At 40.7% G+C, this 23,394-nt stretch overlaps 1 protein-coding gene across 1 annotated transcript in view; it reads left to right on the top strand.

Annotated features, from left to right (window-relative positions):
* The window catches only part of UNC79 (unc-79 homolog (C. elegans)), a 237,920-nt gene that overhangs the window by 144,610 nt on the left and 69,916 nt on the right, over positions 1–23,394 (top strand). Inside the window, exons 19-25 of the mRNA XM_012655194.1 lie at positions 201–383; positions 968–1,130; positions 4,411–5,628; positions 12,274–12,381; positions 16,018–16,134; positions 18,985–19,068; positions 22,390–22,492. Coding sequence (XP_012510648.1) covers positions 201–383; positions 968–1,130; positions 4,411–5,628; positions 12,274–12,381; positions 16,018–16,134; positions 18,985–19,068; positions 22,390–22,492 — 1,976 coding nt within the window. The remainder of the gene's footprint in view (positions 1–200; positions 384–967; positions 1,131–4,410; positions 5,629–12,273; positions 12,382–16,017; positions 16,135–18,984; positions 19,069–22,389; positions 22,493–23,394) is intronic.

The raw sequence follows: 23,394 nt of genomic DNA, 5'->3' as shown, positions 1-23,394 counted from the left end.
ATTAGTTACATGTTTTTAAAATTTCTTGTGAGGTTGGACTTTCCCACCTTCATGTATCTTGGCCGTTGCTATTAATATTTTGTGAGATATCTGTTAAATATTTTGCCCATGTTTTTGTTGGGATGGTTCAAATTTTTCCTTTTACCTTCTGAATGTTCTTTGTAGCTTTCCTTCAGCTATTAATATTTTTTCTATTTCAGGTTATGGACTATAACATTAACTTGGGAAAACACCTTCTCCCCTTGGTGGTTCAGGTGCTCAAATACTGTTCTTGTCCTCAACTACGGCATTATTTCCAACAGCCACCTCGTTGTTCCCTCTGGTCCCTCAAACCTCACATCCGGCAGATGTGGTTGAAGGCCTTGCTTGTCATCCTTTATAAGGTGAGTTGTGGTGGTCACTCCTATTTTGGGTGGAATGGTTCTCTTAGAGAGTATGGCATTAGGAGAACACCCAAATCCTAAGTTGAGAATCTTGTAGGGTAAATATTTGACCTTCAGAAGGAGAATCATGATGTGCAATTAGTGTGGAGAAGCAAAGAGCTATTGGGATGAAAATAGAAGTGGGAGGCCCTGTCAACATATGCTCTAAAAATATTTAAAACAAAAAATGATGAATGGTAGGACATTGGTCAACAACTTCTGTTTATGCGCAGAATCCCAAACAAATCAGAAAACAAAGAAGATATTTGAAATTGTATTCATCCACCAAATGTTTATGCCAGGTAATTTTCTTGAAAGGAATTGTAACTATGAACTGGCATGCATCGCCGTCAGTGGTTTGGTGCAAGAGGAAAGGAATATGGTCCCTTGTAAAAATAAGGCCATGATCAGAATCTGGTTTACTTTTCTGTATATTTCTTTTTGTCCCTAAGAGATACTGAGAAGACTATCTGGCAGGATCAAGTGGAAAAACTTACCCTTTAAAATAACCATTTATATTCTCCCCCTTCCATTTTATTGAGCAGTATCCGTACCGAGACTGTGAAATCAGCAAGATCCTGCTGCATCTGATTCACATAACGGTCAATACCCTCAATGCGCAGTATCATAGCTGCAAGCCCCATGCCACGGCAGGACCTTTGTACAGTGACAACAGTAACATAAGCAGATACAGTGAAAAAGAAAAAGGTACTTTCCATATCTGAATTCTATCCCAAACTTAGTTTGAATATATAATACATTTCTGGACAATGTGTTTCTTAGGAGATAGAGGAGCGTCCCCAGGTAACATTCTGGAGTCAAAAAAAAAAAAATCACTTACTACTTTGTTAATTTTCCAACCTTCCCATGAATGTTGTTGCTTTAAATTTTTAATTGAGCATTCAAGAGAAATAATTGATATGCTTCTATGCTCACATCCTAAGAAATAATGTTTTTATAAAATATTTTCTGCTGTTTGATTAAGGAGCCTTTGTAAGTGAGCCTTTTCTTATGTGTTGGAAACGTCTTGCTTTTGGCCTGTAAAGTAAATCTTGGCTGGCACTCACTGGAGCCATCGCTCATTCGCAGGTCTCTAGTTTGGCAGTGAACTTTGTGCTCAGAGAATTTGAATGGAGTCTAAATTAGCTAAAGTGCTTTTTCCTAGCCTTTTAATTCAATATGAAGTCATTCAAGGCAAGGGAAAATGAAACATTTTTTTGTTGCATAGGTTTAAGTATCTCTAATATCAACACTTTTTCTATTGATAGCTTTTCCTCAAAGGGGGCAGTAGAATGAAACTTTAGATAGAGTAAAATTACAGCCCAGATGCTTTTAGGTGAGAGATGAGGAGCCAAGGTGCATATCTTTAGTGCCTGTCACTAGTGATTAGACTTGTAAAGGTGACGTCATCTAATCTAATCCTGGGAGACTGCCAAGGGTCCAAGGCCCCTTTGAGGTGCTAGTACAGTCTGATTTGCTAGGACTGCTCTGGAACTATCTCAGCAGGATAAATTCTAGCCTGTGTTCCACTGTTTGTTTGTTGCTGAAAGGTCCAAGAATCTAGATTGGCTACAGACGAAACTCTGAGAACTAGTTTAAATTCTGGTACCATTCAGATCCTTCCTGAAGAATATTTTGTCTACCACTTTAGGTCTTAATGTCTAGGAAATAGAGTAGATTCCCTTCATCTATTGATGTTCTCAATGTGGGTTTAGTATTTGGGTCAATCCCAGGTGGACCTTTCTGAATGGGAGGCGCCATCTTGTGGTCGCTCAGTCTCGATCGTTGAGGACATTTTGAGAATTATTTCAAAGTTACATAATGGAAATCATACAGCTATTTGCACGAAAAACTACATTTTCAAAGGATTTTTTTAAAGAAAAGGAAATAGAGAAGTAAGACAGATCATTGTGTTGTATTTCCCCAGAAACATGAGAATTTGATAGGCTTTCTTGTCTTTGTGGAAGTTCACTGGGTTGTTTTTCTTTTTAATCCATTTTGATTGTTAATGTTTATTTTTTATTTGATTGAAAGGATCAGTATGGTTATTTCATCTAAAATTTACTGTTTCAAGTTTCATTTACTTGTAGAATCTGGTGGGTGTAGAATGGGTCCTTAAAACTTAATGCATATACTGCCCTTGTACTCAAGAAATTTTGAATAATCATAATCACATCTGAGTCTCATTTTGTCATATAGGTAGACATAAATATAGGCCAAATATTATGATTTCAGTGACATTCAACTCGAATAATAGGTTAACTCCATTTATTGTGGTATCACATGCATTTAGCCTTTTCTTTTGCCACTTTGTACATGGCTTTGCCAAAAGGATGAAAAAAGAAAATTTAATGAACTTTGTGGGTTGCGACATAGCAGCTCTTTCCTCATTAATGCGTTTTTTGGGTTTATCTTTGATTTATAAGTGGCCAAATGGGGATAGAAGAGAGAGCATAAAAACGGGCTCAACAGGCACTCCGAGAGAACGATTTGTTTACGGAGCTTTAGGAGCATAAGCGTCAAGCGTTCTTTCTGGGATTCATGAGATCTATAACAGTTACATGTGGTGAACTCCTCAGAGAAGAGTCTGATTTTAATAGGAGGAAATGTTATTTTTTGTTTTTTTTTCCCTTTGTTTACTCTTTCAGTCCATAATCATTTGTGGAGCTTTTGAGATGACAAGTGGCTTTTCTAAGCTTTTTCTGTGTGTTGTGTGTCTCATTACCAAATGTAGAGTACAGTATTTTGCATTCACACAGTATAAGGTGCATGTACTGTTAGGCTGTGTCTATGCCAGTTTCTGAACCTCAGGAAGGCAGACAGTTTTTGGAAAGGGCAAGATCTGCTCATGTTGTCTAATTCCCTTTTGCCAAATTAGCCTGAAAATCCATGCGAAGCAGGCAAGTTCAAGCAGTGGCACAGACTGCTGGAAAAAGTAGCTGACATTGTGTGTCATCTGGTTTTAAGTGCACTGGAACCATTTCCCCAAGAAAGGCTCTCTTGGAATCCTGAGATACTTTTCTTAAAAATGCTGCCAATTGTCACATGGAAAATGATGGGCAATCTTGTAACAGGTTGCTCTGTTCAACGCATGGATAATTTGATGCCTGGATGAAATACCAACCCATGGCTAGACTTGGGCTGGTGCAGAGACCACCCCAGACCTTGTTCCTTAATGCTTTCGTTGAAATGCTTGTGTAGACACAGCCTAAGAGAGAATAACCTCTTAAGTGTAATTTTGACTTTCTCTCCCCAATTAGAAGAAGATAGTGTTTTTGATGAATCTGATATTCATGATACACCTACTGGACCCTGCAATAAAGAGTCTCAAACTTTTTTTGCAAGATTGAAAAGAATAGGCGGCAGCAAAATGGTGAAATATCAGCCGGTTGAGATGAATGTTCAGAGAAGTATGAATTTTTTCTCTTAGTAATTTTATGCAGAAATGTTGTACTCTACTGTTTGTTTGGGGTGAAATCTTAATTTTATTATGTTACTACACATTTTAATACCGTTGATTTTTATATATATGTATGCACAAACAGTATATATATACACATTTATATATATACGTGAATTGACAGATACATCATTGACGTCATAATTGTCTTCGAGGGCCATTGCTTGATTTGATTTGTTGCCAAATGTTTGCTTCTCTTCCACACGATTTGAATACAGTTTCCTAGATATGCCTCAGCCAAAAAATGATCCCCTCTCCTGTGCACAGATAAATAGAGCTGAGGAATTATCCCGAAGCCTGATTTTGGAAATCAGATCTTAAACTGCCATATTGGGTTCTTTTATTCCAAAGTTTTCCGGTTTTTGAAATTAGAATGAGCCTTACAAAAACTTGGCCAGAAAGTTCGTTTTCCCTTCTGGTGGAGCTGGGATTGTGGTTATGATTTATGCCAACTGTATGCCGAAGTATGAGGGGAAAAATGGTGAAATTGCCAAGTAAAATAGTACTAGCTTTTTCTGTTTTAATCAGGTGAAATAGAACTGGCTGAATATAGAGAGACGGGTACATTACAAGACAGCCTGCTACACTGTGTGAGAGAAGAAAGCATTCAGAAAAAAAAGCTGCGTTCTTTTAAACAAAAATCTCTTGATATAGGGAATGCAGACTCCCTCTTGTTTACATTAGACGAGCATCGTAGGAAGTCTTGCATAGACCGGTGTGACGTAGAGAAGCCTCCTGCCCAAGCTGCTTACATCACACAAAGACAAAATGACCCCGGACGTTCTAGACAGAATTCTGCTACGAGGCCCGAGACTATCGAGATCCCTGAGAACCCAGCCGCAGAGGGATTTCAAGACACTCGGAGGCCGGTCATACCAGAAGTCAGGTTAAACTGCATGGAGACGTTCGAGGTGAAAATTGACTCTCCCGTAAAGGTAGCTCCTAAGGAGGATTTAGATCTGATAGATCTGTCCTCAGATTCAACATCTGGGCCTGAAAAGCACTCCATACTCTCAACGTCTGACAGCGACTCTCTTATATTTGAGCCTCTTCCACCTCTCAGAATCGTAGAGAGTGACGAAGAGGAGGAGACGATGAACCAAGGCAATGGTGGCACCTCTGGTAAAAACGCTGCCTCCTCGCCCTCTGTTCCCAGCCAGCCCCCCGTCCTGGGCCTGAGCGCAACCCTCCTCGTGCAAGTAAGTGTGGAGGATTGTTCCAAAGACTTTGCTACCAAGGACTCAGGAAATAACCAGTCGGCGGGTGACAAGGACTCCGTTCTCATAGCCCTGGAAGACCCTGCAGACTCCGAGGAACTGTCCAGGCCGGAGGAGCTGCCCGAGTTCTCCTGTGGCAGCCCCCTAACACTGAAACAGAAACGCGACCTGCTTCAGAAGTCGTCTGCTGTCCCCGAGATGTCGCTGGATAACCCTGATGCCAGCGCCGAGGAGGAGAAGCCCGATGGGCTGATGCCAAGTTCAGGAGCAAAAACTGTCCTCCTCAAAGTTCCCGAAGATGCGGAGAATCCAATAGAAAGTGAGAAGCCCGATACAAGTGCCGAATCCGATACCGAACAGAATCCTGAAAGGAAGGTGGAAGAGGATGGAGCTGAGGAATCAGAATTTAAGATTCAGATTGTTCCCAGGCAGAGGAAACAGCGAAAGATTGCTGTCAGTGCTATCCAGAGAGAGTACCTCGACATTTCCTTCAACATTCTAGACAAGTTGGGAGAACAGAAAGACCCAGGTAAGCTCATCTCTCCTCTATCTCTTAACCTCACCTTCAAGTTTGTGCATCTTACTTGCTAGGGTATTGGCACCGAATATGCATCAAACTCAAAATCTTATAATGTCAGGGTGTGACATTATAATCGCTTCACAATCACTCTGAATCCTTCCTGCTCCCTGGACTGTGTTGGATTCAGATGTGGTCCTACTGGCTCCATAAGTGTTTCTGTATTTGTTGTTTCTAAACTTTACAGTCCATTCTTCACCCCCCTTGGCGATATGAGGCAATGGTTAATTCACGTCAGGATATTCCAAATGTCATCTTAGCCTTCCTCGAACAGCAAAACTCATTAACTTGAATTCTTTGCTTTCTCTGTTTTTCCTGCTCTATTTTAGTGAGTTGTAGTCCAAAGATGGAACAAATGTGAAGGGCTAAAGCAAAGCAGAGAGTGCTGGGAATGATTAAGAATTGACTGTAGAATCACTTAGGGTCTACAGCTGATTGTGGATACTCACCAAATACCAGAAACCAAAAAATACCAGTTACACCCTAGACCCTAATCCAGGGACACCACTGAATGATAAAGTTGTCAGAGCACGTGGATTTCCTGCCACAAGTGCTATTTCTTGTGTTTCCTTAGAGGCGCTGTTTCTAAGGAAGGTAACTTGAGAGAAGTGGCAAGCTGGTGGTATATCGCATCCTAAAACGCAGTCTTCTGTGACGTTACTACAATGCTGATCAGAAGGCCTCTTCATTTCTTAGTTCAGATATTAAAAAAAAATTAATGGGATTCTTTGGGAAAAAACGTAATTGTCCAGGGACGATTATTTTAGTAGATTCATAGACTAGAGAACATTGAGAACTGGCAAAGACCTGAGAAACCTCTAGCTTAGCCTCTCACTTCACACAGGAGGATACTGAGGCTTAGACGAGTGACACACCTTGCCCCAGGTCACACAGCCCGGCAGAAGGAGTGCCTGAGTCTAGTCCTGCTTTTTCTGCTATTCCACACAAAAGCAACTTCCAAGAGAATGCACTTGGCTCTTTTATTTGCCCCAGGCATTTCCAGAGGTTTCTAGCTGTTCTGTAGCTCACAGGACAAAGCTGTGTACCTCAAAGATGCTCTGTAAAAAAAAATCTGTTGAATGAACGTTAGTGGATTTGGAAAGGGTCATGCTCCAGCCAGGCAGGGGGAAAAGATCCTGTTAATAACAAGAGAGTTTAAGAAGTTAAGAAGACTTTTAGGGAAACTGGGACACCTTTCTATTGTTTGGAGCCAGGAAACTTGCTGCATACGGATGGAGGACAGCGTTGGCCTAGAAACTATAGCTATCTGTAGGTTGGGTAGATAAGAAACTGTATAAGAACTACAGAGTGGGTGTATGTGGCCTATAGGTTGCATATAGGTTGTAGTGTGTATGTTTGTGTGTACATGTGTGTTGCCTTCTTTATTCGTCCTTATGTCTGGCTACTGGGGAGGAAGTTGGTTTTGTATTCATACATCTGAACAAGAGAAAACAAGAGAAAAATATCTGACAATTACTATAATATGCCTTTTAAATATTTATAATATGTATTATATTGTCATCATAATTTTATATCTCTATAGTGCCCTATCTCCCACAGACACACTAATTTCTCCTGAAACCCTTCCCCTGTGCTCTCAGAAAGTCATGGTCCTTCATGAGCAAAATCCCCTACGTGCCTTCTTTCTCCTGTTTCGTTTGCCTTCTTGGTCTGATGGAAGCCCGGCTGTCCCGGAGGACGTTGCTTTCCCTGCAGTCCTTGTGCCTTTGGGCTTGGGGTGGGGCGGGCATCCTCCTCGCTCATGATCGATCCTTTTGCAGCGTTCCCTCCTTGTCCCTAACACTCCCAGCTCCAAGTCTCCTGTCGTCTGACCCCACCACCCACTCCGCCCTCACTGCTGCCTCATTACTAACCCCTGACGCCTTCTCATTTGTTGACAGACTTGACTCCAGGCTCTTCTTACTCTTTCCTAAATTATTCTTGTTTTAATTCTTGTCTATTTCAATATTAGTGTGGTTGACTCTTCTGACACTCCGGCTTCTCAGTTCCTTGATTCATCTTCTCCAGAGATTGTTTTTTTATCTTCCACCGTGGCTCAGCTGCTCGTTCCCATGGTGCCATCACAGACCTTATTATTGCCAATAACTGCGACCCTTCCATGGTCTCAACTTCATGTCTCCCCCTCTCTGATTACCATTTCCCTCTCTCTGGACAAACTGTATTGATCCTATTATCTTCCCTGTCCCTCCCCTACTTCACGTCTTCTCTCCTTGCTCAACTCGAATTCACAGCTATCGGTGTAGTCCCTCCCTCCACTCCTCTCTGGCGTTTGCTCTTTTAGACTTGCAATGGGTAAACACAGCCCTTGTTAAATCACCTCTTCGTCTGCCCACACCTGTACCTCTCATGCGAATGGATAAAAACACATAATGTTGACTGGACTCATTTTAAATTCATGGCCAGGAACCTCAACTGGGTCCTTAAAGCTACCTGGCGATTATATCATATTTTTTTGGTCCATTCACATTTCCATTCTCCTAAATGACTATTTCATAGCTACTTTTCGCCCTAAACTTTTAATAACTCTCCCAGCTGACATCATCAGAAGGAATTTCCACAGCCTCCTACCACCTTCATCTGCCTACATTGCAGCATCTGCGCTTACACACCCAGCCTTCCTGTTCACCTGGGGCTACAGGTGAACAGCCTGTGTTCCTGTCTATAGCCAGCCTTGCCACAAGTGGACAAGATACCAAAAATTCTCCCCTATGTCTCCTCCCTTAGTGTTTTTTTTTCCTAAAGGACCTTTTACTTGAGCATACAAACATAATCTTATTTCTCCCTCTTAAAAAAAAAAGCTCTTGATCCCAATTCTCCCAACTATAATATCATCACATTTTGCTCCTCCCAGTATAGCAAAACCTTTTGGAAGAGTTGTCTATACTATCACTATCTCAAATTTCCTCTTAATCTATTCTTTCTAAAAATCATTCCTAAGCCGGGTGTGGTGGCACGTACCCATAGTCCCAGCTACTTGGGAGGCTGAGGCAGGAGTATTGCTTGAGCTTAGGAGTGGGAGGCTGCCGTGTGCTATGAATGTGCCTGTGAATCGTCACTGCACTCCAGCCTGGGCAACATAGTGAGATCCCATCTCTAAAAAATAAAATATAAAAAATAAAAAAACATTTCTATGAAGGTTTTATTCCCACTACTTCACCAAAACTGCACTTGTCAAGGTCACCAGTGGCCTTTGCTGCTAAATCTGTCAGCTCTTGGGTCTCATCTTGTGACATATCTACGGTATCTGGGACAGTTGATCACTCCCACTGCACTTGACTTCCAGGGTACCGCACTCTCTTGGTCTCCCCTTTATTCAATGGTCACTCCTCTCAGACTCTTTTGTTGGTTCCTCCTTATTTCCCTAATGAGGGAGTGCCCTGGGTCTCTGTCCTTGATCCTTTCCTCTTCTTTATGGACACTCACTCTCTTGGTGGTCTCGTCTGATCTTACAGCTTTACGTATTGTCTGTATCCTGAGACAGCTCTCAGTTACCTATTGCTGGAATAATGCTGTGTAACAAAAATCTCAGCAGCATACAACAATTAGCATTTATTTAGTTCGAGAGTCTATGGGTCATCTGGGGATTGGCTACTTGGGCTGGGTGGCCAGGCTTTGCTCCTCATGCCTGCCGACCTCAGCTGGCACCGTGAAGCCTGGGGACATTCTTCTCATCATGATGGCAGGGCCACAAGAGCCCAGTTGCACAAACATTTTTCAAGCCTTTGGTCATGTTATGCCTACAAACATTCTGCTAGCCAAAGCGAATCACATGGCTGGATCGAAGTCCAGAGGGGAAATTCATTCTGCCTCTTTAGTCGGAGGAACTTCAAAGTCACGTGGTAAAAGGCAGGGACTCAGGGAAGAGTGAAGAATTGGGGCCACATCTCTCAAATGTTGCATGGGATATACTCATACTAAAAAATTATGTTGTATACCTGAAAGTGAAAATCGAACGGAGTGTCCTCTATCTTATCTGGCAACCTTAACCTACCTTCAAAACGTACCAGGAGTGTGGCGCACCTTCTCATCTCCACTGTTTCCACTCCAGTCTGAACCACTGACATCTCTCACCTGGATTAACTGCTAGAGCCTCCTAACTGGTGTCCCACCTTCTGCCCTTATCACTTTCACGTCCTCGCAGTACTACAGCCAGAGTGATCCTTTGAGACATGGGATTATGCCATTTCTCTGCTTGAAACCTTCTAGAGGCTCTCTGTTTCTTTCATAGCAAAAACTCAAGTTCTTTAAATGCCTAGAAAGCTGTATGTGGTCCTGGTCCTCATTGGCTCTGTGACTTCATTTGCATTGTGCTCTCCACACTTCTACTTGGGCACGTGGCCTCTTGCCATTTCTTGACCACTCTCTACATATTCCTACCTTAGCGTCTTCACACTGGCTGCTCCCTCAACCTGGAGCTGTCAGGTGTCTGTCTGGCTCATTCCCTCACTTCTTTTAATTCTTTGCTCAAACAGCAGGTTCCCAGTGAAGACTGCCCTGGACTACAGCCCACCCTCCAACCCAACCTGGCATCTTGGTGTCTGTTTCTCTTCTGCAAAGAATTGATCTTCTAACATACAATAATTTATTTAATTGTATGCATATTAATTATTTTCTGTCTCTCCCCACAAAAATGAAAGGCCCCGAAGGCAAGGATTTTGTCTGGTTTGCTCACGGATTGTATCCCAAGTGACTAGTAGAGAGCTGGCAAATGTTTGATGAATGAATGAAAGGACGGCATGACATCTTCTGTACATCACTTTAAAAAGATACAAATATTTCAAGCCAAGTGGATAGCTTTATTCAGATATTTGTCTTAAACAAATATTTGTATTCACAAATAAAAGGTTTCATAAAATGATGGAGGACTGAGAAAAAATTGCTTGGCTCACAGAATCTTGGCACACTAATGATTATTAACTATCTTAATATTACTAACTATACTTAAAAATAATGACATTTCTTTAAAATTAAAGACACACCAAGGGTTTTAATAAGCATACTAAAACTCTAAAAGTCTCAACAATCTTTCAAAGAATTCTTGAAAACCACCTTTAAGCTTCCTCATTCACATTGCTGATGAGACCGTCACGCTGTAGTGGCAGCACACACAGAATGGAGGCAGACGAGGGTAAGAGAGATAATTGTGCGTGGTTTTCACTCGCGGTTTGGGGAGGATACCTGAGAGAAAAATAACTCCTAATCTTTAATACCTTAACTACTAAAGTCATTTAAAATCAGTCATTATTTTATGCTTTATTAAGAGAGTCTGGGAAACTTTACGACAGTTACACTTTTTTTTGTTATCAAGCAGTTATTAATCTGGCAACCATATTTACTTAGAAAAACCTCTGAGAATCAAAATTAGGTGCTCTAACATCGACACTCAAAAACTTTTCTCCCAGGCCCTTACCTAGGATCTATTTTACTTTTATTTCTGACAGTTTAGCAAGTGTAATGATCATCCAATAATAGAACAGCATCTGTATAATTAAATTGTATGTTCGTATGAATGTGTGGTGGATTTCTCTGTGGCAAGAAAAAACCATGAAAAGGATGGGACAGAAACATTATTATGCTTAAGAACTCAAAGCCATTTGGGGTTGGTGTCCCTGGATCACAGCACGGTGTAGCCATGGAAGCCCACAGAGGTGACTTGAGGTCAGCAAGATGTTCCATGTGCACACTGCACAGTGCGGCTCACGATGGCAAGAAGTTTTGTAAAGAATTTTAGGCAGTTTGCCATGGCAAACCATTAAACTCTTCAGAAAGTCCTAAAAAATAATTTGCAGTTCTCTGTAATAATGTGGGACAGCTTGATTCTCATTATTGATAGATTAATAAGACAATATTATATGCAGAAAATATTTCCTCTTAGACTCAACATCCATCAAATAGGAGAACAAATAATATAGTCTTTTTTTTGCTCAACTAATAAAATATAAAATCTGAGTTAATTATGTGTATTTATTCCAATTAAGTACAGTCCCTGCTCTTAAATTACTTATGGTTTAGTGAAGGTTATAGACAAGTAAATAGACAATTATATTATGGTGTGATAAGTTTGGAAAGGTTAAAGACAAGGTGATCTGTGATTACATAAAAGGTACACCTGATTCAGTGTTTTTGTTTCCATATTTTTAGGGAGAGAGGTCCTGGAAGCCTCCCTGGGGGAGCAATTTTCTCTATAAATTGAGGTGTAAATGATGAGTAGGAAACTTCCAGACAAAGGTGGAGATAGGTGGAATGAACTATTAAGCATCTTTAGGTATTAGATGAAAAGAAATTCAGTATGGAAAACTTGTTCGAGGATATGCATTGTGAGCATGCCGAGCTTTTGCTCTGTATTGGGTTGTCATTGAGCTCTAAGAGACATGTCCATAGATGCAGAATGTAACATATAATCAGCTCTCCATTGAAACCAGTGTGTATGTAATTCCATGAAAGTAATTATTAGAGCCAGAAAGTGTGTAAAGATTTGAATGGGTATAGTAGGCAAGAGGGAAAAAGATATGGAAAAGGTTCTTGAACTTGCTTTTAATCAATTTCCTGAGTTTTAAATGATATTTCCGTTTGTAGATTCCTCTACTAAAGGGCTTTCAACTTTGGAAATGCCACGAGAATCCTCATCTGCACCTACGTTAGAAGCAGGGGTGCCAGAAACAAGCAGCCATTCCTCAATATCAAGTAAGGTTCCCTCTGGTGATCATTGCACCTGTACATTGATTTTGGAACACTCTCTGCTGCCTTGTTTTTAATTTTCACAATCTTGGTTTTCTTCTTTTATGTTGTCTTAGCTTCCTGGGTGACATTATGTTGTATGCCCTCAGAGACCTGAGGTGTAGTATGGCCCACTTTTGTTCCTATCTCAAATGTTTGATAAATCACTATGGTTACTGATTGGCCAAGAATCCTAATTTGTTAAGGAACAGTCACTGAATTTTGTCATTCAATAAAATAAAAATTAAATGTTACTAGCCTGAAAATAAATCATGGAACTGGTTTTGGGACACGTGAAAAGCATTATTTATGGCAGAATTTTACATGGAGCACCCTTCTGTAATTTGAATCACCTCTATCATTAACAAAATTTGTTCTAGGTTATCATAAAATAAATGTTATCATATACATGACTGGATCTAGCCCTTTTGCATTGGAAAATAAAAATGGCATGACATTGCACAGGACCTATAGGAGGCAAGTGCTTTGCAACTACCTTCCGTTTCTGGGTCTGAGATTCTGTCCATGAAGAGCCTGAATTCCACTGAAGTTCCAAAACGGTGTCCACTTGGCTCTGGGGGCAGTTAAGAGACTTTAGCTTGGGACATTCTTACCGGGAATCAGAGATACAGAGGTGCAACTTCTGTGAACCTTTGTCACATGTGCTGACACATTCTGTGTTCCATGGGGACAGTGCCTGAAAAGCTATTTAATTTTCATTTGACAAGCTTTTGAAATGAGAATGATCCTGAAAAGCCAGATAAAGATCTTAACTTAAATGCTGGACTGGTAGTATGGAACACCATCATCTTCATCATTCATTCATGTATTCATTCATGCATTCATTCATTCAGCAAACATTTATGAAGTGTCTGCTGGATGCCAGGCACTGTGCTTGGCACTGGGGATCAAAGATGAATAAATAAGACACCCCTTGTTCTCCAGGAGTTTGCGATCATAATAGCAATTATAGCTGCCATTTATTTGACACCTACCATGTGTCAGGCACTGTGCTAAGTGGCTCGCACATATAGTTATCTGATCCAATCCTTCCATCAGCACTGCATGGCAGATATTGTTGACCCCATTTCATAGACTGGGGAGCTGAGGTTCAGAGAGGCTAAGTGACTTGCCTAAAGTCATATGGCTACTAAGTGACAGAGACAGGAAACGATGCTAGGTCTGTTAGACTTTCAAGCCTTTGTTCTTTTTTAGTGTGCCACACTGCCTCAGAATAATTCAAATTCAACTGTAATAAAGATTATGGAAATTCTAAGAAATAGCTTCCAAGTGACAATTAGACATGGTAGGAAAGAAAAATGGCTAGTTCTGAATCTAATTGTTCTGTTATCATAAAACATCTCTTTGATAACATGATAAAATGCCCATTTTTAAGTCCACATACTAAAATCATGAAAGTGTATCTTTTCTTCATAATTTGCATGAGTCATCTAAAAAAAAAAAGATAGTGAATAAGGGCATAATTTGACATAGGATGATTAAGTTAGTGGGACTCTAGTGCTAATTAAATATACCATAAAGTAAACTGATCAAGTGTATCATGATCCCAACATCATGACTGAATCTAGCCTTTCTGGATTTAGTTTAGCATATCATTAGATTTCCATTTTTCTCTTCCTTGCCATAAAAACATGCATTCTATAGCTCTTGGTGGTGTGCTCTTGGAAGCATAATGCCAGGTGCCTTACACACTGAGCTAAACATTAAGAGTTTTTACTCTCAGGGAATTCTGCTGTCTTTAAAAACAACTGAGAATTGAAGAAACTATTCAATCACTAGAGGTTTTAAATCCTTCTTTTAATCTGCTAGATGCTGCTAATTTTTAAATTTGTCAAATCTTTTAAAAAATTTCTGCTCTTGAATTTTACCTGAAGCTGCACTTTTCAAGTGAGTCATAAAATTGTAAATTTTACCAATTGGCAACAAAAATAAGAGCTAATAACAGGTTGAGTTGTCATTTCCATGAATTCTGTTAATGTGGACTCTAAGACACAGGAATTCCTAACACATTCTTCTCTTTTGATCAGTTTATAAGCTGATTATTTTGTAGCTAAACATGCCTTGACCACCATTAATCAAACAGCATGCTAATTACATTAAAATGATGTTGTAATTGATTTCACATCACGCCAGGTTGTTGCCTTGGTACCATGATTGCGAAACCTGTGTATAACATTGAAGGGTTTCCAGGGGCCATACAGTCACTCCAGTTTCTACCATCCCCTTCTAGGGCATGTAGTTCATAGCTTTGGTTTCTGAAGTTGTCCTTGTAAGAGAGTGAAAACCACAGGTTGTCAAGTATCCAGGTGTTTGGGGTCATGTAGAAAAGCTGCATTAGTGATGTTCTGCCTCTCACATTGGGCTGGTTGGTAGGGTTGGGTGGACCACTCACAGCACGGTAGGAGCAGAGGAGGTGAGCTGCTTTCTAACCCAGCCATCTACTGGCAGAAGCGCTTCTCATTGTTTTCTGGTTTGGAACTACTAATAACTTGACATTTCACTGGTGGGATATTTGTCAATGCTTAATTGTAGGATAAAAATGTTACCACCGTTTCTAAAACAAAGACATGCACTAGAATATACTTGTGGAATGTAATTTGATTCACATTTTTCAAACAGTAGGCAGAGGCTCATACAGAGATTGAAAACAGCATTGACTTTGGAGTTGCTATGTTTTGGTTTTAGGACCACTTCAGTTGCTGGTTGGTTCCAAGTAACATATTTTCATTTGCTTCAGTTTCTCTCTCTGAAAATTGGGGTTGATATATGTCATTCTACTCTAAAATACACAAGCACACATACACAGACACATCATACACACAGATGCGGGGACCTCATGGGGATATGATGAAAACTGAAGCTCCATTAAAGAAAGTTAAGCTATTATATAAACTCAAAATAGTATTATCTGTCTTAAATCCTTTTTGGAACATGGCAGAGTATATAAGATAAAAAGTAAATGAAAATAGGCCGGGTGTGGTGGCTCACGCCTGTAATCCTAGCACTCTGGGAGGCCGAGGCAGGAGGATTGCTTGAGCTCAGGAGTTCGAAACCAGCCTGAGCAAGAGCAAGATCCCGTCTCTACTAAAAATAGAAAGAAATTAATTGGACAACTAAAAATATATAGAAAAAATTAGCCGGGCATGGTGGCGCATGCCTGTAGTCCCAGCTACTCGGGAGGCTGAGGCAGAAGGATTGCTTGAGCCCAGGAGTTTGAGGTTGCTGTGAGCTAGGCTGACGCCATGGCACCCTAGCCTGGGCAACAGAGTGAGTCTCTGTCTCAAGAAAAAAAAAAAAAAAGAAAATAAAGTAAATGAAAATATTTTATTTAGTTGTAATGGGGAAAAATATTTCCGTACTACAGATCAGTGCTAATGGGCACTGTTATTGCCTCCACTGTGTGAATAAGGCCCTGGAACAGCAGAGTGCCTTAGTTTTTCATTTGGACAGGAGCATACAATGTACCGAAAATTACGACTAGCTAATGAAGGTTCAATTAAAATTCTGTATGGATGTGTAGAGCCTTTGTGTGCTGTGGAATTTATTTCCCCTAGTAATCATCTCCTAATTTCCTCCATATAGCTCAGTATAGGCAGATGAAAAGGGGATCCCTGGGAGTTCTGACAATGGGCCAGTTAACGAAGCGCCAGCTGGAACATCAGTCTAGCGCCCCCCATAACATCAGCAACTGGGACACTGGTGGGTCAAGTTTTTCTTCTTGTTTTACCTCTCAGATTAGCTAATGCCACTTTCTCTGTGTCCACGCTGCTCCCTTGTTAAGGAATACATTTCCTCTCCTGTTCTTTGGTTCAAATAATTTAAAAAAAAAGAGGGTAATTAATAAGTCTATTTAAACTTTCCAATTGTTCTAGAGTGACACTTTCTTCCACTTAGGTTGGCCCAACTCTTTTTCTCTCTAAGACCCAGATTCCAGGTACTAGGCTATCGATCTGGGGAGGAGGGAATGGAACTATGATTTCATGATGCAAATTTAAAAAAAAGATTATCAATATTCTCTGTTTTATGAACTATAAAGCACTCCCCAAATAAGGGAGTATTAATAGTAATAATAAATGTCAGCTTAGTGACGTGATCTGCCAGTAAGTTTGGGAATATGGGTTCTGGGTTTTAGCCAGCAGGGTTACCAGTTGCAGCCGCACACCCTCCCCCTGTCCCCCGCCCATGCTCATACGATGGAACTGCATCTAACCTCAACTTTAAAGTAAGAATTGACTGCCCTGCCGTGACGTGTCTATTTTAAACACGATCACTCTGCATTTTGTAAACTGTGTTATTACCACGTTCTGCACACCTACTACCTTCTCAAGCCAGTAGTACTGCCGCAATCCTCTTTTAATTGCCTGCCTTTCCTTTTGTTCTTCTTTAATTAAATGGGTTATTTGAGTTATGAGATTATATATGTGAAAGCACTTTGAAACATGCTTGCACTGTGAAAATACAAGGGTTTATTATTGTGATAGGCTCCGGGGGCCAACACTTGGATCAGACTCTTTATATTTTGATTAGTACTTTCTGGCTACAGTTATATGAGATTATTTTAATATTCTTCCTTATGATTATGAATTACAATGTCCATCAAACCAAAATCCTGTGATACTGTTATTTTTTTCAAAGCCATAGTATTGATATACAAGTCAGCTTATGTGTTCTCATTATTCTTAAGGAGAAAGAGAGAGAGAGAGCGTGCACTAGCCTAGGTAACTAAATCTCACACTCCACACCCAATCTCATATGTAACAGATAGTTTCAACTCTCCGGGCCTTTATGAGGTTTCTTAACGTTTTAAAGGTTTAGTGTTTTCTGTTCATTTTAGTGATGTGTAGTAGTGAGCAGTGAAGAACCAAAAACCAACAGGCAAAAAAAGAGGAGAAAGACACTAGATATTAATAGCTAACCTCAGGAGGTTATAGGGCTTGAGCAAAGTTTTTCTGTCCACACCAAAGGGGACCGTGCTTCTCTCTTTACTGAGATGAAGCTACATGAGGAACTGAGAACGGCAGCTTTTTTTGGTGAGGTCTCTGATAATTAAATGCCCAGCTTCTGTTAGGCTGATCTGGGGCTCTGAAGATTATTTTACCATACCGTTGTTTTCTGCAGCAAATAGCTCAGCCTAAGCTAACCATTTTAGATTCTGACTATAATTACAATCTAGTTTGATTGACTCCGTACTTATAAAAAGGCAAATTGATCTCAATTTCGAATCCAAATTTTAATCTGAAAAAAATCTACACGATGCCAAATAACCCATTTAACTGAATTTTTCACTTTTCAACCAAACTTCAACCTTATTCATGTCACGCTAGTTTCTTTTTTTTTTTGAGACAGCATCTCGCTCTGTCACCCTGGCTAGAGTGCAGTGGGGTTGTCGTAGCTTACTACAACCTCAAACACCTGAGCTTAAGAAATCCTTCTGCCTCAGACTCTCAAGTAGCTGGGACCACAGGTGCATACCACCACACCCAGCTAATTTTTTCTATTTTTAGTAGTGATGGGGGTCTTGTTTTTGCTCAGGCTGGTCTCGAACTACTGACCTCAAGTGATCCTCCTGCCTCGGCCTCCCAGAGTGCTAGGATTACAGTGTGAAATACCTCGCCTGGCCCTGGTTTCTCATTTAATACTTCCCACTTACATGCTGTCTGAATTTCTTTCACCTGAGTTTTCCTGGGCTTGTTTTCTATCCTCCAAGTTGGTCCTCTAGTCCCCAAGTCCTATTAGAAGTTCATTTCAATATTCTCATTTTTACTAGTGCCATAAAAAAGGACTCACCAAATCCAAGCCCAGAGGAGAGCCTGTGACCGTACAGTACAGTGTCAGGTGGCATGTCACTCTAAACCATGTGTTGGTGCAGGGACTCGCTTGTCTCCATGAGAACAGACATGGCCACGCAGGCACACTGAGAAAGGCAGCCCAAAACACGGGTCATGGTCGGTCCACCTCAGCGTGCGCCAGCTCACTCATAGCATGCCTGCCTTCCTCCATCCATGCGCGCCGGGATGACTTGCTCCTTTGCCTCATCTTTCATGTGAACACGTGTTTTTGAAGCACCACTCCTCCATTTCTGCCCCGCCCCTTACCCCGGTCCCGCGGTCCAACGCCTGCCATTTCCTTCTACCAGTCCCACATGTTTTCTCTATGACCTTTTCTGGCCATTTCCTCAAATGATCACTTATGTATTTATTGATTTGCATACAACATTTCTTTCATGGCCATGACATTAGCCTTTCATTTTCTATCAGGAGATATGAGATTTGAGCTTTTTGGGGGATGGGAGGGGTGGTCCGCACTTTTTGGGGATGGTTTTAGACGCTCTCCCGCTTTTAGTTGCATTTCATAGAACTGAACCTCAGGTTGGTAGTGAAACCCCAAGCAACCCTACCCTAAAATCTAGGATGTGTCCTGTAAATGTTAATAATCAACAGTAACAATGACCCCCAAAATGGCCCTAAGAGATGACTGGTTAAATTCTTTGTATTCTGAATTGTGTTGAGCTTATCACACTGAAGACTGAAATGCTCTGTTTATCCACAGAACAGATACAGCCCGGGAAACGCCAATGTAATGTGCCAACGTGCCTAAACCCTGACCTGGAGGGACAGCCGTTGAGAACGAGAGGTTAGTTGAGTCACAGAGTCTCAGACTGTAAGAGCTGAAAGAGACCAGACATGGCCACCATCTGGTCACCCAGTGGCTGCTACAGCCTCTTCCTTAGCAGCTCCGTGAGTGGGGCCAGCCTTTGCTCAAACACTCCAGGGACTGGGAACGCATGACATCTCATCTTCGAATATGACCGATAGTTCTTCCTTACAGTGACGTTCTAACCCTTGGAGCCACACGAAACAAGTCTAGTCTCTCTCATATAATTTTTTGGACATTTGAAAATAGCCACCCATTGCTTAATTCCCTCAGTCTTTTGTACACTAGACATTCCTGGGTCCTTCAGTATTCCCCCTCATACCTATCAGTTTTCCATGTCATCCTATACCTACTTTTCTGGGCATGGTCCAGCTTATCTGTATTTCTTCTAGAATGTTGAGGTCATGGGTGAACAGCCTCTTTTCAGCTATCTGAAGTGCACATTGAAAATATCCACTTGACCTTATGCTGCTCATGAAAGCAAGCTGAACATAAATCTGCTCTAAGGTCAGAATATTTATTTTCAGAATTCATCCCATGAATTTTAACTATCAAACTAGTTAATCATTACTTTTGTTCTTTTGTAATTTACAAGGCAAGTTAATCTATCATTGGTTAAAAAAAAAGAATTATGATCACATCTCATAACTAGTCTCTTAAATCAAGAAGACCTATTTTTCTAGACCACATCACTCTTCTAATTTTCCTAAGGAATGAGGAGATATTTATCTCCAGCTTTTACTGACACTTCTTTGGTAATGAGTAGCAGTTTTTAGTTCCCGTATCAGATGAGGTAAGACTCTTCTCATCTTTGGGGCTAGGAAAAGCTTTGATGAGTAGAAGTCAGGGTAGTCGAACAAATCTTGGGTACTTGTTCACGATCTAGTGACTCAGTAGCAGCAAAAACGGAGTGAGGTGATGGGAACCAAGGTGGAAAGTTGGTCTCTCTCACGGTAAACTGAAGAGTCCATTGGTGCAGGTGGGCGACTGATACAAACACCTTTATAGTTCTTCTGTCTCCAAGACTCCCAAAGGGGATTTTGTCAAGATCTCCAGCTTCGAAGTGGAGCTTTCAATGTGGGCCCTTCCTTATGCAGGTTCCAGAAGACCTTCTGTTTCTGCTTCTAGTTCCGTACAGGGTGCATGCTGGGTTTTGCAAAGGGGAACCAGTAGCAGTGGCATCAGAAGTGTTGGCAACAACTGGGGGATGTTGGGGACTCCCTTTAACATCGTAGACTTGTGACTCTGATGTAACGAAAGGTGGCTGAGGTCTGTGGCTTCCTTTTTGCATTTCCCGCCTTCTCCTTGTACCTATTCTGTGCTCCCACGTCAGCAGTATTTAGGAATCCATTGGTTCAGCTAATGTTGCCCTGTGGGGGCCAATGCCCGATAACGTCACCCATCTCCTTTCACAGATGACTGCCACCAATATTGCATCATGCATTCCGTGTTGTCATACAGAAAAACAACTTCACAGTGCTCTTGTCAAAAATACCTCTTTCTTGGCATTTGTATGAGGTAATAATTGGTTTGAAACCACTAAACTGACTTTGAGTCCTTCCCTTTCCTTGACTTTAATTGTGATTAATATATAAGAGTAATTGGCAATAATCTTCTGAAATCCTTGACTCAGAGGTTTTTTTTAAAAAAATCAAATTTCTTGTGTTTCTAGTAAGTCTGTGTACATATCACCATATATCTTATGGACTTAATTTTTCCACTTTTAGCACAGGCATTTTGGCATCTATATGTGGTCTGTTGATGCTCAAAAACATATGGAATATTGGATTTAAATTGTGTTTTGGTTTCTGGAAGCAACTTCATGCTGCTTATCATACTATTTAATAATCAATTGTGTCTTCATTTATCTTGGCCCAGTTTTTGCCTTTTCTACTATTAATAATTTTACACTTATGTTTGTAATACTGTTGCTTCCACTCAAAACAATGTTTCTATGAAACAATCGGGGACCTTTGTCAATGACACCCTTAGGTATACTCAGGAATGTTATCTCAGATACAGCCGACAGATATAGTAGGACAATTTGGATTCGCATTTGGGAGCTTAGGAAGTGACATAAAGATATTTTCAGATGTTTTCCTTTGCCAGTTGAGTTTTCAGGTCTTCTGCTTCTTAGAAATACATTTTGTAACCTTTGACCAGGCAAGGAAGTCTGCAGTATTAGAAGCATCTTGACTTTTCAAAGGCTTAAGACAATTTTTTCCCCTCAGATTGAAACATATTGCTCACTTGGCTAGGTTTCTAAATATTTTATCTTGATTCCTTTAGAAACCAATTCTCTGAACCATTTTCCTTCTGTTTAAGGAAAGATCATACAGGCTTTTTTTTCCACTCCCAGCACCAAGTTACCAGTTCCTTGATGAGAAACAGATTATTTAATCACACTGAGTTCTTCTGCCTGCCTTCCTATTTGAAGAACTCAGAGTTTCAGTTATTGCTTTGTAGAACATGGCATTACTCTGGATTGTAAGTAACTCTGGGATTCTTCTTGGAGTGCCTCATTTCCGTAGTTCCCAGGGAATTTGTCTAGCACTAGAGGCTGTCTTAACGGAGAATGGCCCTCCTGACTCTCCAGACAGATTTACTCATCACTGGAGCGTGTTTGAAGGCATCAAAACTCAAAGTTTTAAACACTGTGGTATCAATTGGCTGAAGCAGAATGAGTCACTGGTTGGTTCTTTCAAAACACTTGATATTTCATTCATAAATACTTCAGTTTGAAAAATGAAGTCTTTTTGTTTTGGCGCTTCTGATATTGATTTCCAGGGTAGAAAAATGGCACTGATATTTCTTAACTCAAATATTTACCCTTGCTTAAGTGTGTGGAGTTCTGGGATCTTATTCCCTTCCCCAATTAACAATACTTTAAATGTCGATATGCATCTGTGATTTTAGAAATGCAGTATTGTATGGGCAGCTTCTGTTTGTCCCTAGAAAATAAGGGTTGTAACTCACTTAAGGGTACCCTTGAGTAGATCTCCCCCTTTGTTTTTCATCTTTGTCCTTGTACCCTGTTGGCGCACCTAAACTCTTTCTGATTTTTCCAGAGTCAAGAAGCAAAGGGACAGATAGAATTCTAGCTCTTAAAAGGATATAAACAGAAACTAATCACAATCTTTCTTGACTTCATTTTGCTATAGAGGGATACACAATACAATTGGGATGTCAAGTTGCATTCCTGGAAATGTGATCTTTGCAGGGTTTGTAAGAGAACGGGGCCTTTCCTGCCTCCCAGGAGCTGGTCTTTATTCACTGGTTGTTCCTTTGCTGCTTACCTAGGTGCCACCAAATCCAGCCTGCTGTCAGCACCCAGCATAGTCAGTATGTTTGTGCCTGCACCCGAAGAATTCACTGACGAACAGCCCACGGTGATGACGGACAAGTAAGCTCGCACGGTTATTTTCTTTACCGTGTTTACAGAATTAGAGTTTGGTCACCATGGTAGCCATCGTGTTGGTGTGCACAATGCCGTATTGTATGATCAGCTTCCATTTATGCTTAGGCATTTTGATTTTTTAATTTGGACAAATGCAAACAATATCACTTACTCATTATCCCTAGCAGTAATTTCACACCAATAAAATCCTTCAACCAGAAGCTTCAAACTCTTAGGATGGCAATAAGGACAAGCCTTGATGCTTATTCCATCCTGCCAGCAGAATCTGCTCTCTGAATCTCAAATTGGATATGTCACCTCTCAGCCTGGCAGCCTTTAAGATCTCTAGCTTTCTTCTAGGATAAAGTCCAAATGCCTTAGCTTATGAGATAAGGCCCTTTATGTGTGAAGGTATGGCCTTACCACTCCTCACCAGGAGCTCTTCCTCCAGCTCCCCTACCTTTTCCAGAGCATGCTTGATGTGTTCTCTTTTCTGTGATTTCATATGTACCCTTCTCTTTGTACTTTTTCTGCCTGGCGAACTCCTGTTCATGCCTCAAGACCCGGCTTACGGCAGAGTTTCCCTGATTTCACCAGGCAGAATTAGTCATGCCATTGTTCGAGTTTCGATAGCATTTGGTACATTTCCCTATTCTAGTGCTTATCACATTGTATTTTAATTATTTATACCTACATCTTCTGTAACAGTTTGTGAGCTTCTCAGGGACTAGGGCCATTTTTTCTGTATTTTATACTCCAAGCTTCCAGTATATTGTCTGGCACATAGATGCTTATTCGGTGAATATGATAAAGAATAAGACACTGTAGGATGTCAAGTTCGGAGAGATCTCCTTGGACTAGGAAGGTTTCCTGTAAAGGTGACCAAATTGACAAACTGGGTATATGTC

This window comes from Propithecus coquereli, unplaced genomic scaffold (assembly GCF_000956105.1).
Source record: "Propithecus coquereli isolate 6110/MARCELLA unplaced genomic scaffold, Pcoq_1.0 Scaffold468, whole genome shotgun sequence".
Lineage (NCBI taxonomy): Eukaryota > Metazoa > Chordata > Mammalia > Primates > Indriidae > Propithecus > Propithecus coquereli.
The sequence above is the reverse complement of the archived record's forward strand: the minus strand, read 5'-3'. Positions and strand labels throughout refer to the sequence as shown.